At 35.8% G+C, this 15,144-nt stretch overlaps 1 protein-coding gene across 1 annotated transcript; it reads right to left on the bottom strand.

Annotated features, from left to right (window-relative positions):
- Window positions 1-4,686: 4,686 nt before the first annotated feature.
- Window positions 4,687-14,332, bottom strand: LOC125025197. Its single transcript, XM_047613173.1, has 4 exons — window positions 13,634-14,332; window positions 11,793-12,273; window positions 7,136-7,197; window positions 4,687-4,769 (listed from the first exon to the last, which is right to left on the bottom strand). Exons 2-4 carry the CDS (start codon window positions 12,119-12,121, stop codon window positions 4,687-4,689), a joined length of 474 nt encoding a protein of 157 aa, XP_047469129.1. The 5' UTR covers window positions 12,122-12,273; window positions 13,634-14,332.
- Between the last annotated feature and the right edge of the window lie 812 nt (window positions 14,333-15,144).

Raw genomic sequence — 15,144 nt, 5'->3', positions numbered from 1 at the left:
CACTCATTCACTCATTCACCCATTCTCATCTCTCTCTCTCTCTCTCTCTCTCTCTCTCTCTCTCTCTCTCTCTCTCTCTCTCTCTCTCTCTCTCTCTCTCTCGTTATCGTCAGCGTCGTCGTTCTCATTCTTTCTCTACCTTTCAATATATCTATATATTAACTCCTTTTCTCTAGTGTTCGCTCTAACGATACGTCATTAATGCAATAAAGATTGTAATCAATATCAGCGTCGTCGTTCTCATTCTTTCTCTACCTTTCAATATATCTATATATTAACTCCTTTTCTCTAGTGTTCGCTCTAACGATACGTCATTAATGCAATAAAGATTGTAATCAATATGGCCATAACACTTACAACATAAAAAAAAATAATTTGATCCTAATTATTCCTGAACATCACAATGTATACGTAGTAATGATGACGGTAATGATGATTGATGGTGGTGATGATGGTGGTGGTGGTGGTGGTGATGGTGGTAGTGGTGGTGGTGGTGGTTAGGATGATGATAATGACAATAATAATAATTCACTGCGAGGAAAGGGGACAGGAAAAGTAGAAATGAATTATTTTTGCTTTATACTTTTATATAATCTAGATAAAGTATTCATAACATTTGATGCTGTATTTTTAAGAGAGATTGCGAATTAATGATTTAATCGGGTTTTATATAATGATACCTGACAGCATTAATATCAATCTCCTAATATTATCATTAAACTAAAGCTTTGATATCTATGACATTTGTGTACCAATGTGGTTTTGTGCTTTGTCCTGTTCCTTTTTCCTTATTCTCTGACTGGCTGTTCGCTTGAGTCTGTCATTCTGTAATTCTCTCTCTTTCTTGTATGTTTTACTCAGTCTGTTTGTGTCTGTTTGTGTCTCTGTCTCTGTTTTTCTCTTTCGCTCTGTCTAATCTATCATTCTATCCATCCATATCTAACTCTATATCTATCTCTCTGTCTGTGTCCGTCCCTGTCTCTGTTTCTGTCCCTTTCTGTCTCTGTCTGTTTCTGTCTGTCTGTCCGTCCGTTCGTCTGTCTGTCGCTATATATATATATTTGTGTGAGTGTGTGTGTGTGTGTGTGTATTATATATATATCATATATATATTATATACATATTGTATATATACATATATACATATAGATGTATATATATATATATTACATATAGCTATATTGTGTGTGTGTGTATGTATGTGGATGTTTGTATGTATGTATGTATGTATATGTATATGTATATGTATATATATACACATATATGTATATATATACATATATATATATATATATATATATATATATATAATTCGTACCTGTTTCATATTACACATATAAGCACACTTGAATTGGACAATTTTTCACGAAGAAAGTTGGGCATCTAACGAACCATGTGCTTACTTCTTTCTTCACAATTTCTCTCCCCTTTTGTGTGCCGTCTTTATCATCCATGCTATTACCCTTTTCATCAGCCATGACTGTCTTCTCACCTCCTAATGCGTATATAAAAAGAGAAGGGAAAAGCAAATGGGAGCAACGTATTAAGAGAAAGAGTTATGGCTCAGACTTTATGATATATGGCTTCTTGTGTCTTACGTCCTCGCTCATAACTTTCAGCCGTAGACGATAAGGTTGTCTCCCTCGAGTTATCAAATGGATAAAATAGCCTTTATGTACACTTGTATTTGGCATCATAAAATAGTGGAACGTGAGTTTGAAGCTATCATGTTTATTATCCATCATAATCACAATTATAATCGCAAAGGGGGTGCTGTTAAGCCATTACTCTATTGCAGTTCCAACTGTGACATAAAAATATCTTCCTTTACTATTACTATCTCGTTTGTCGTTCTCTTTCGCTTCAGTTTCTTGGTTCCTTCTTGGCGACCGTTTATTAGTTTATTACATGTAAAACGTGATCTTCAATATCCGATTTTCTTTTTTATTGCCTGCCATTTACTGCTATTTTATCTCTCCTCGGTTCATTTAACGCGAACTTCGAATTCTAAAAGTTTTTTTGTCTAAACATTAGCTCAAAACATTACACACGTCAACTTTTTCATCGTTATCTTGTTCAAATCTTGTTCACTTCTCCCCTCCTCCCCTTTCATCCCGGTGAACCGTTGCATATTGCCTAAAAGGCTCACGAAACTTGGAAACTACATACATTACTTCCTTTTATTTGTTAAATGAATATGAGAGGTTATCTGTTTAGATTCCTTAGATGAAAAAGTTAGTTCTCAGAAGCTGTACTTTTAGTATACATTTTAGTATACAGTTATCTTGCGGTTGATATCTTATCATTATAGTCATCGTTATTATTATTATCAATAATATTATTATTACTTTGAAAAGATTGATTTGAAACAAAAAAAATGGCGAACAGATCCTCTATTTTCCAATACTATACGAACCAAAATAAACCTCACACAAAAGAACAAAAGTAACGGAGAACCTCACGTAACCTAAAGCACAAAATCCGCCCAAGAGATGAAAAGAGCAATCGAACCAGAAACCCGGTGATTCGAATCCGCAATCGAGACGTATCGGTCGACGAGTCTCGAGACAGCTTGGAGACAGCCGATCGGCAAAGACTCTCAGCTGGAGAGATTAATTTCGGAAAACTCTGCCGCTACTCTAATTGAATCTTGTTAGTGCAGCAAGCTGACTAATGACTAGATCGTGTGGAATGAAAGTTTTATGAAAGAGCGTCGTTTGTTTGGTATATTTCATGCTTATATAAAAACAAGAAATAGACAGGTTGTGAGACAGTTTGTTTTCATGTGTACGTATATTTAGCAGGGGGTTATAAAATGCATGCACATACTCCCACATTTTAAATAATAAGTTCAATGTTTCCAGTTAAAAAAGAAGCATACCTATGTACAAACATGGAAAATACGTGTCTGAATAACTATCACTTCGGCGGAAAATAACAGGCACCAAGGGGGATGTAAGTATCATTACATTTCATAAATCATTCACGTGGGAATAAAGGAATTCTTTGAAACAGTAATCAACAAACTGCATTTTCATCGCATTACCCATGGTTTCATTGCATATTCTATTACCCACGAATATTTTACGCAAATACCGCTACTTAGAGGTTACATCAAAATAGCAATGGTGCCTCTCTCTCTCTCTCTCTCTCTCTCTCTCTCTCTCTCTCTCTCTCTCTCTCTCTCTCTCTCTCTCTCTCTCTCTCTCTCTCTCTCTCTCTGGCTATCTTTTTACATATCGTACCCTCTCCCACCCTTTCACTCTCTCCACACCCTATTCTTATTTATTTATGTCTCTATCTCTATTTTTTCTCGATTACTAACTTCCCGTTTCCCCTTCCTTTCATTATTTGTTGTTCGCTCTCTCGTTAGTTCCTGTCCGCTCGTGCCATGGCCATTCCCCCTTCGTCCCGTGCATTTTTTTTTTTTCCCCGTCTCTCCCTTTCTCTTTCTCTTTCGTATTTTTCCCCCGCAGCTTTATCGGCTTTCTTGTGTTCGTATGAGAATGGGAAAAGGCGAACAAATAGAGAGAGAGAGAGAGAGAAGAGAGAGAGAGAGAGAGAGAGAGAGAGAGAGAGAGAGAGAGAGAGAGAGAGAGAGAGAGAGAGAGAGAGAGAGAGAGAGAGAGAGAGCTATAATCTTCATTGAGAAATTAGAAAAATCATTCTGGAAACTTTTCTGATAAAGATTAGAATTAAATCTTGAACGATCGTCAAGACTCAAACGCTTAGAACAAAATAAGGGAAAGAAAAGGTTTCATTCGATAGATGTTTAAATAATGAATGGTAAAATAAACTATGTATTTGAATATATTGGTGCTGATACGAAGGAGATATTCTGATCAATGTTTATCAATGAAAAAATGGCAAAGAATGAATATGAAAATATAGAAACATATACATGTATTAATGATAATAATGCTAATGCTGAAGAATTACTGCTAAGATTGCTATTATCGTTATTATTGTTTTTGTGATTTATGACTATGATTCCGAATATTACTATTATTATTATTATCATCATCATCATTACCATCATCATTATCAATACTACCACTACCACTACTATTATTATTGTCATTACATCAATAAAAATGATAACAATGATAATACTAAACATTTACGAGGATGATAGTATTAAAGATAAGAAAAGAAATATGAGGTTGAAAAGAAAACAGAAGAGAAGAAAAAGGCTATTGAGTAAAACCATATCAATTTCAGAAACGTGAGAAGAATAAAAAAGCGTATATAAATATATGTATGTATGATATGGGTGTGTGTGCGTGTTTGTTTGACGAGGAGCGCTCATTAAAGGTTTCCCCTGATCCACTTTCGCATATCTTTGGAGGCTGAATTTTCACATCTCTGTAGGTCATGTGTTGATTTCTAGTCCTCAAATCGTATTATGTTTTCTGTTGAAGCGGCGAAGGTGTGAAAATGGAACCACAAGAGACCTTCGATGAAATTTTTAAAAATATGGGGAGGATGCTCCATCATATGGCGTTGTTATACATTGGCATCGCCAGTTCAGGTGTGGTAGATCTGCGGAAACGGCTCCTATCCCAGGGCGACCCCAGTCTGCCATTGATAAGGACATCATCTATTACTGTATTTCTTTTCGTCAGTTAGCCCAAGATGTCAAGATTAGTGTTGCATCCGTGGACAAGATCATTCATGACCATCTGCCTATGCAAAACTTGTCTGCTCAGTGGGTTTCCAGGCTACTCGCACCTTCTCAGAAGCAGGGGCGGGTCCATTGTTCCTAGGCTCTTTTAGTCATGAAGGAGGACTTTTTGACAGATTAATTACACAGGATGAAACTTAGGTCCATCACTATGATCCAGAAACTAAGGCCCAGTCAAAATAATGGAGGCATTTTGCCCCCCCCCCTCCCCCCGTCACCCAAGAAGGCCCATGTCACACCTCCGGCAGGCAAGGTCATGCTCACAGTCTTTTTAGTGATGATGGATTTCCTGGTAATAGGTACTACTCTCATATGCACATGTGTGTGTGTGTGTGTGTGTGTGTGTATTCATGTGTATAAACATGTATATATGTATATATACACGTGTATATATATACATATGCATATATATATATATATGTGTGTGTGTGTGTGTGTGTGTGTATACACATACATATATGCATATATACATATATACACATACGCATATATATGAATATATATATACACATACATACATATATACATATATATGTATGTATGTGTGAGTGTGTGTGTGTGTATATATGTGTGTGTGTGTGTGTGTGTGTGTGTGTGTGTGTGTGTGTGTGTGTGTGTGTGTGTGTGTATACGTGCGTGCGTGTATGGGTGTGTACACGAGTGTGTGTGTGGTGTGTGTGTGTTCATATACATATACATATACATATACATATATTTATATATATATATATATATATATATATATAAACTTAAGTGGTAAACAGCGTACAGGACCAACATTAAGGATAAGTTGCATTAGCACTTGGTCCACATAAAGAAAGGGGGAATTATCTATTCGCGTCAAATGATGATGTGAGGATGGCGATGATGATGATAATGATGTTGATGTTGATGTTGATGGTGATAGTGATGGTGATGATGTTGATGATGATGACATGTGCAACAACAATAATAATAATAATAATAATAATAATAATATACACCAATAATGATAATAGCAACAATGATAATGAAAGTAAGACGGCGAAAAATAATAATGGAGCTCATGACAACACTAGTATGAACAGCTATATAAATACCAATAGTAGTACAACTGATAATCTCGGTGAAGGTATCAATAACAATTCTTCATTACTTGATGCCATTACATAAAATCAATATACATCACAGTAAAAGAAAACATAAAAAGTGATTATAAAATACAATTTTATTACATGCTTTTTAAGAGGAATTTCCTTATAACCTCTCAGCTGTTATTAGAACGCTAAATTATTCAATTAAAATGTTTGTTTTATCCTCTCATGGGTAACCATCCGTATATGGGGCTTAATATTTTTACTGTGTAAGTTTTTTATTAACGAGGTATGGCTTTATTAAAGTTATGGTGATATGAATTTTAATTGGCTCCTATCAATCAAATGGCGATCAAACAAAATACTTTTCAACTACGGTTGGCACCAAAGCAATTTACGTTCCGTGCATACAAAGACTTGCCAGGCTGTCTCATTGTCGCTGTCTGTATGGTTATCACCCCCCCCCCCTTCTCTCTCTCTCTCTCTTTTCCTCTTTACGCGGACACTGACACATACACACACACACTCTGATATTCATATATATACATATATCACGCGCATGTGCGCGAGCGCGCGTGTGTGTGTGTGAGAATGAATCATCCCAGTTTTAGCTGTGGTTATTATTATTTCAAAAACTGCTTCTAGCTTCACATTATAATTATCAACATTGGTATCGTATCATCAACACTGAATTAGAACTGAATCGGAATTATTAGACAAGACATTATACAAGGGTATATTATGTGCATCAGTAAAAAATATATATTAAAAACTTTATGCGAATCGTTTTGGCATTTTATCAATTGATGCCCTGAATGTTAAATTCCCGAAGCTTTGATCATCATTAGTGACACCTAATTAATATTTCTATCAAGTTGTTTAATAGTTTGCATGTAGCTTAATTAGTCAAAATTGAACACGTTTTTTTTTTTTTCTTCTCTTCAGGAGCCTTGTTCCCTTTGAACTTAACAGTATGTGATTTTGAAATTACGTGTAGTATATCTAATACAAATTCAAAGTCACTTTTAGATGTAAATCGTTAATTTGCCCTACCGTATCCTTTTAATATTGTTATTATTTTTTTAGGGGGATATATTTACAGGCTAATTTTCTCCTTTAAGATAGGTTTACTCCAACATTTTCGTTCTTTTTTTATTATTCTTTTCTATATTTTTCTAATTTACTCGTAGGTTAATGATTTTCCTGTTCCCCATGTCATGTGAAAGGCTCCCCTCTCTGTCTGCATGTAACAACACATCATCCCTTTATATTCTGGTTCATAATGATATTACAAAGAGGGGATGTTGCCAAAGAACACAGAGGGGGAAACGAGGGACAGTGTTTAATGGAGTATGACGTTTGCAGACATCACCTTTACCGAAACTGTCTATACCAACAGCACAGCACAAGATCCAGTCCATTATCACAGTGATAGCATGGCTATGTTGAAACATGGGGAAGACATACTATCAATATATTTTTCTCTTTTATATGCATAGCTTATGAGTTTATTTATTTGAATGTTGTCTATTTTCGCTCTCTCTCTCACTCTCACTCTCACTCTCTTTCTCTCTAGCTATTTATTTATCTTTCTCCTCTGTCTTTTTCAAAACAATGTATCACATATCGCATTTCTCTTTCCAGTATTGAAGAGTGTCAATTGGAAGTTACTATCGACGTCTTTTCTTTTGTGCAACCAACACAAAATATCTTTTGAAATTTATGATGATATTTTCTGGCGTAAATATAAGATTCGAAAGTTATTTCATATTCTAATAACATTTTTGGGTTTATTATTCTCCACTGAATGAAAGTATATACATCTTTGTTTAATGGACAACACTCTGCGGATCATAACAACTGAATTGTACAAAAAATACCATATGCAAATGCTCACTTTGTCCCGCGGTATTCATGCATATATTTACTGCTTGCGTATTACAATTCTTATATATATGGAAATATGTTTGCAGCTCTCAAGCATATGATAAACATGGAGGCCTAAATTACTTTAATATCAATATGTGGCAACAAACGGTAGTTTTATTTAACAATATATGAGCATCAAAGTGTGTTTGATGAGGCTTCGTTATAAAACAAGCTACTTAAAAGCATTTTAGTAGTGAACATTTTTATAGGAGATAGTTTTCATTAATACTACTTGTCAAGTGTGCTGAACTAAGGGGTATGATTAATACTTCGGTCGTTGTGGTATGAAACTGATTCCAAGCCGAACCGTTAACTTTGACTGTAATGAAACTGGTACATCTAAATAAACAATATGCGCCTAGTCCTTGCTAGGTAAGAATGTTTAAAAAGAATCTAATTGCCATTCCTTAAACTAAACAGTTTGATTGCATATATAAATATATTTTTTCTCAATCTAAAAAATCCTTAACGGAAAATCACAGAATCAGAATTTAAAACATAAAGGAAACCAAAATATAACAGCTGGTTTCCATGTTCCTCAATACACAAAAATAAATATATTATCCACGGATCATATTTTGCTCAGCTGATTTTCTTTATTGCATTACAAAGGTGGTACGTTCCCAGGTTAACAGATGAAACAAAAAAATCAATCCATTTATCCATCCATTCGTACATACTTAACCTAGAGACACATACAAAGAGAAATACACATACAGAGAGAATGGTATGGGCCAAACACATACACACTCATCTATAAATGCATATGAATGTGTGTATATGACATATGAATGTATGTGTGTGTGTGTAAATATAAATACATACACACACACATATATGTGTATGCATATATATACATATATTTACACACACATATATATATATATATATATATATATATATATAAATCGTATATACATACATACATACATAAATATATATATATGTTCATACACATATATTTATAGATAGATAAATAGATACACACATACATACAAACTCACATACACACACACACACATATATATATGTGTGTGTGTGTGTGTGTACCTGTGTGAATATATGTATATAAATATATATACACATATGTATGTGAGTGTGTGTATATACACATATACATATATATACATATATATACATATATACATATATATACATAAATATGCATACATATATAGACATAAATACACACATATATATATAAATATAAAAAAACATACAAATATATGTATATATACATATATATAACGAAATTGCGTCTGTATGTACACAATAAATACGCAATTTTATATATATACATATATATACAAACATTTACATATAAACATAAATATATACATATATGTATATTTATAGATATACATAATATTTATATACAAACATATATATAGTATATATATATACATATACATAAGTAAGAATATATATACATATACATAAGTAAGAATATATAAACATATATAGATACATGTATATATATATATATATATATATAAAAATAAAGATATGTAAATAAATACACACACACACTTGTACATGTGTGTATATATATATATATATATATATATATATATATATTTATATATATTTGTATATATATATATATGTGTATATATGTATATATATATGTATATACATGTATACACATATATATACATATATAAATATATATATATACATATATGTATGTTTATGTAAAAACAAATATATAAATATTTAGAAATATGCAATATATATATACATAGAAATATATATATATATATATATATATATATATATATATATACACACAGCTAAACATCCGCACACATCCACATACATGAGTATGTGTATATATTGTATATGTATGTATATTCATATATGCATATATATATACATACATACATATGTATATACATATATACTTATATATATACATATGAAGCCACATATCCACATACACCCACATACATGAGTATTTATATTGTATATATATGTACATATATATATATATATATATGTATATATGTGTTATTTATATATACTTGTATATATATATACATATATCTATATATATATATATATATATATATGTATGTATGTGTTATTTATATATACTTGTATATATATATTTATATATTTATATGTATGTGTGTATATATACACACATTTATTTATATATATATATAAATATCTATGTATAAACATATTTATGTGTATATATATACATATGTATATATGAATATACATACATGTACACATATATACACATACATTTATATATACATATACATTTATATATATACACATCTATTTATAAATGCATGAGTGTATATGTATATATATAAATATTACATATATATACATATGTGTGCGTGTGTAACACATATATCTATATCTATCTATCTATATATATATACATATACAGATATATATGTGTGTGTAAAACTACAGACACACACACAGATATATATGCCTATATATATATAATATATATATATATATATATATACATACATACATATATATATAATTTATATCTATATATATAGATATATAGATAGATAGATAGACAGATATATAGATTGACAGATAGATAGGTAGGTAGATAGGTGGCTAGAGAGAAAAATATATGTATACAAACATGTATATACATAACTCACACACACACACACAAACATCTATCTATATGGCTAGATATAAAAATATATGTATAAATAAATATATATACACATATATATATATGTGTGTGTGTGTGTGTGTAACATCACACACACACACACACACACACACATATATATATGCGTGTGTATGTGTATGTGTGTGTATATCTGTATATATATTCATAATGTACGCACACACACACACACACACACACACACACACACACACACACACACACGCACACACACACACACGCGCACACACAGATACGCAAGCGTGCGCGCGCGCGATTGCGTTCCTTTAACGTTTGGTTTCATGAATACTAAGTATACTTATTCAGCAGTAAATTTATGTGAACTGTGACATTACAAATACATATTAGCAAACTATGAACTCTACTCTACGATGACGGGAAACATGTGTTCTTTACGAAATTCAGATCGATAAAGTTATCTAATCTCTCTTTGAAATTGCTGAACTAACGGACTCAGTTGATCCTGCCTTCTTACTTTTTTGTTTTTGTTTTGTTTTGATTTTGTTTTGTTTTTGCTTCGTTTTCATTCGCAGCAATAACTTTAATGATATTTTTTATAGTTCAAACCACCCATGGGCATAAATTTTACAAACTTTGCCACGAACAAACGTACACAGGAATTGAGCTGCATGAGTGGGTGAGCAAACCACTGACTATGAAATTAGCATACCAGATGTACTCGTCTATCTAAAATATAGAAATAACCTTTTTTTTTGTCAAAATGAGAAATGAACGTTATTCAGAGTCACTGTTGCGTAATGAACGTTATGTTGCCATTATCAATGTAAAGTTACAACACTCAAATCTATTGTATATGTCTAATTACCGAAAAAAAAATCTTAAGGCTTTGATTCGAGAAGGTATCTTACTAAATTACTCATTCTCCGTATTTCAGACCTGTTATCAGAAGATAAGCCGTAAGAAGTCTAATGAGAAAGATAAGAAAATAATCACTTACTAACATCGTTCAATAGGTAGGAACAACGAAGCCATTATATAAGACCCTGATATGTAAAATAACACATTTGTGCTTAAACTACTTCAGCTTATTTCGTATCACAGTAACACTATTGCCATGCGTATTTAACATATGTATTAGTCTAATGTCCATATCATGCGTCTGTGTAGCATATTATCTAACATTTATCTGTGTTTTTGCTCATTTTGTATCCTCTGATGTATATTTTTTCCCGTGCGTGTTATGAATCGTGTGTCAAACATGTTTATTCCTCCATGTGCTTGTTGTCTATCATCCTATATACTTGTGTGACATATCATAAAACTCTCAAGCTTGCTTATTAATCTGTATTGCATACTGTCCTACACATGTTTAGCGATTATGCAAGTTTGTTTATTTTCGCCTGTACTGCCTATCGCGTAACATGCAAGCTTTGTCTGTTCATGCCTGCCCTGACTCCGCGCAACATACCCGCATATCCAGGAGTGTCTCCTCCGAGGACCGTGGAATCCAGGCACCTGCAGAAGGCTGGGGATGTTGGGCTGAGGGAAGGGCGGGAGCGAGAGGTGGAGAGACCGCGGTGGCTCCAAACGGCCCGGAGGCATGTCCCCCATGCAAGGCACTTGCAGGGTGACGCAGGGGTCATCGCCGGCGGGAGAAGAGTCATCCGAAGGTACGTGGAGGGACACGGCGGGCACAGAGATCGCCGGAGAGGAGAGGCTCAGAGGCCCGGAGGAGGAGGTTTTATCGTCCTCATCCGCCTCCTCGTCAGGCGCTCGAATCTCGGGCACCTGAAGCATGATGAAGGCAGAGGTCTAGCAGGCGTTAAGATGCTGAGGTCAGTAGGCGTGGCAGGAGGAGGCGTTGGCGGCGCACCACCCAAGGCCCTCTGAACAGCATCACCCTTTGGCGCAGTCCTCTGTGCAGATGGTCACGGCGAAAGGATACGTATCTTTATGGGGCAAGAGGATACGCCAGATGTAAACCGAACCGTAAAAATAGAGAAAAATAAAACGAAAAAAAACAACAAATTAGTTTGCCCTTTTGTATTTCGTTGTAATATCGGTTATCACGAGAACCTCAGAAATTACTCCTTATTCTGCTTGGACTTCACTTGACAGGTGGAAAGCATGAGATATTCAATTATTTCTTTTCAGAAGAAAGAAATAGATCTTTGTCAACAACTGCACTTTTTATTGAGCCCAGTTATTTTCATGAAAACGAACAAAGGGTTTTCTTATATTACTCTAAAGACGTCACTGATTTCTGACACTGATTATACAATAGGGTACAGCTACTTATAATCTATTAACAGCTAACTTGTTAGCATCCTTTGAACAACTTCTGAACGACAATATTACGCAATCTATCGATAAAAAGCGCACAGGGATTCTACTAAATATGCCACATTTCGATTCCAGAGAAACTCAACACTTACTTATTTTCTGAGTGCATCTCTCATTTATCATAAATAAAAGCCATCTAATGTTAATATCTAGGCTGCTACGACTTACATCACATAGGTAGCCCTAATCGTTTCTGTTTCTGAATATTATGTTCTATGACTATTTTACTAACACCAAATACCTGCTATAAGTTCAACTTTGGATTTACACTATTTTTCGGAGTTCTATTTTGACTTTCTCAAACTATTTAATTAATCTACACCACACAACACTTCAGTTTTGTATTTTCTAAAGCACTTCTACTCCCTAAAGGACACTATCACACCGATTTACTACTGCTCTTTAATGTCAACTGAAACAATGTTCAGCTGTCGGCTCACCGATGATGCAATCGGAAACAAAGGAAAGTGGTTTCCTTTCTCGATATTACTAATATCTGTAGATATTCGTGGGAGGTTACACGTCTCGTTTTTTAAAATAATTATCACTATTCCTCTTCATACAAATGTCTCACGGTAAGAAAACACAAAAATATAAGTTTTTTTTTTTTTCAGAACGATCTTGCAGTCCAGCTACAAGAAAATCGTCCAGTGCAAAAACTATATTCATGTACACTTTAATACACCATCATAGACCGAGACGTGGATGAAGTAAATGAACTTCCACTCGCAATCACTCGCACCAGCGAAGCAACCACAGAGATGCCAACATGACTTCCTCCGGCGGTGCGGTTGGGCGACGTCACGACCAACAGGCTGGAAGCAAGGCATGTCACCTCACGCTCGTCACCTCGTGCTGGTTGCCTTGTAATTGAGTCGGATGAGCGAGCCTGGGCGTCACACCGCAGTCTGCCCCCTCCTGCGACCCAACACATGTGCTGCTCTTCTCCCACACTTGTGTACTCACGCTCGCACTTATCACTGGTGCGTGGAGCTGGATCAGATGCTCATTACACGCAGTCGGCAGTACTTGAGGGACCGCCACGACGATAACCACAGGGCCTCGACGCGACTTCCTTAGGAAGCGGGTCGGAGCGGGCTCGGAACACCTCTCCTTTCTAGGAGCGTTTTGTTTGTGTTTTGCATTTTTGGGTATCACAACGGGGAGATAAAGAAAAGGAACTGAAGGAAAATGATATGAAAATTAGTCTTTCGCACTGTCACAAAATAGAGCAACCTCACAGGCACAGCGCTCGAGGTTGAGTGAAGAAAAGGATGTTGAGGAGACGAGGTTGTGAAGACGTACTGTAGCCTGTCAGCCGCTTGGGCGAGCTGACCTATGACAGCAGTGTCATCTTTCCGCCGAGGGGAAAAAGTCTCGCGGTTCCTCGACTCCACATGTGGTAGTTTAGCAGCAGATAAGAGAGCAGGAGACGATCAGTGAAGTCAGCAGAGTGAGATGAGGAGCGAGTGCAAGCGCTCTGGGTTAGCAACAGATTCGGGTGAGAGCAGCAGTAGCGGCTGAGCAGCAATGGGGCAGCAACAGCAACAGCGGGAGTCACAAGAGCAGCAGCAGCAGCGACAGAGGCGAGTTGGCAGCAGCGGCGCGCGATAGAGGGAGGAGACGCCACCGGCTGACTGAGGGAGCGCCGCCGCTTGCCCTCTCTGCCTCCCTCTCGCAGCTCGCACTGCGCGCCGCCCATGCTCCACCCTCGCCCGCCCTCCCGCCCGTGCTGCACCCTCGCCCGCCCATGCTCCACCCTCGCTCGCCCATGCTCCACCCTCGTCGCCCATATTCCAACAGCGTAATCATTGGTCGCCCACCCGCCCATGCTCCGCTCTTGAAAGCGCTGTTTCTCCCCATGCTCGCCCCTCGCCCACTCTCCCTCCCTCCGACCATTCCTTCACCCTTGACCTCCCTTTAGACAAAATTGCACACACAACCTTCCCATGCTTTACCCATATACTCCTGCCCATGCTCCACCCAACCCATATCCTCTTTGATAGATAGATTTTCCATATATACCTACTCCAGTCTACTTCTCCTCTCAGTGGACTATTCTCTCACCCCCAACCCCTACCCTATCTATGCTCCCATGATGCCTATACTCTCTGCTCACTCAAGGCATAGCTTTTTCATATCACTAATTCTCCCTCGTTCTCCTCCACGCCCATGCTCCTGACCACCCAATCTTCAAGCCGCCCATGAATCGACTCTTCTGCACGCCCATAACTCGCTCTCACGCCTTTAAGAAATTGTCTTTACCTCCTCTTCCTCTGTTGCTTCTCCTTTTTCTTCATTTTACTCATATGTTGATGGTAATTATGTCAATGGTGATGGTGCTGTTACTGATGCTGATATCAATGACAGTTATTATAACAATAATGAAAATTATGCTAATGATGATAATTTAAATTATTATTTCTCTAATTTAAAGAGCAAAAACAAACAAATTGATAAATGATTCAACGAGAGAC

The sequence above is a fragment of the Penaeus chinensis genome, chromosome 4, assembly GCF_019202785.1.
Source record: "Penaeus chinensis breed Huanghai No. 1 chromosome 4, ASM1920278v2, whole genome shotgun sequence".
In the NCBI taxonomy this organism is placed as follows: Eukaryota; Metazoa; Arthropoda; class Malacostraca; order Decapoda; family Penaeidae; genus Penaeus; species Penaeus chinensis.
Note: the sequence above shows the minus strand (reverse complement) of the source record. Positions and strands in the feature narration are given on the sequence as shown.

Bases quoted from the DNA above. Each gene is read 5' to 3' on its own strand.
- LOC125025197 (XM_047613173.1), bottom strand. From the start codon at position 12,121: ATGCTTCAGGTGCCCGAGATTCGAGCGCCTGACGAGGAGGCGGATGAG. The intron at 7,198-11,792 runs GTATGTTGCGCG...GTTTCAACATAG, and splicing joins AGACACTCCTGGATATGCGG to CCATGCTATCACTGTGATAA. The intron at 4,770-7,135 runs GTAAAGGTGATG...CATGACTAAAAG, and splicing joins TGTTGGTATAGACAGTTTCG to AGCCTAGGAACAATGGACCC.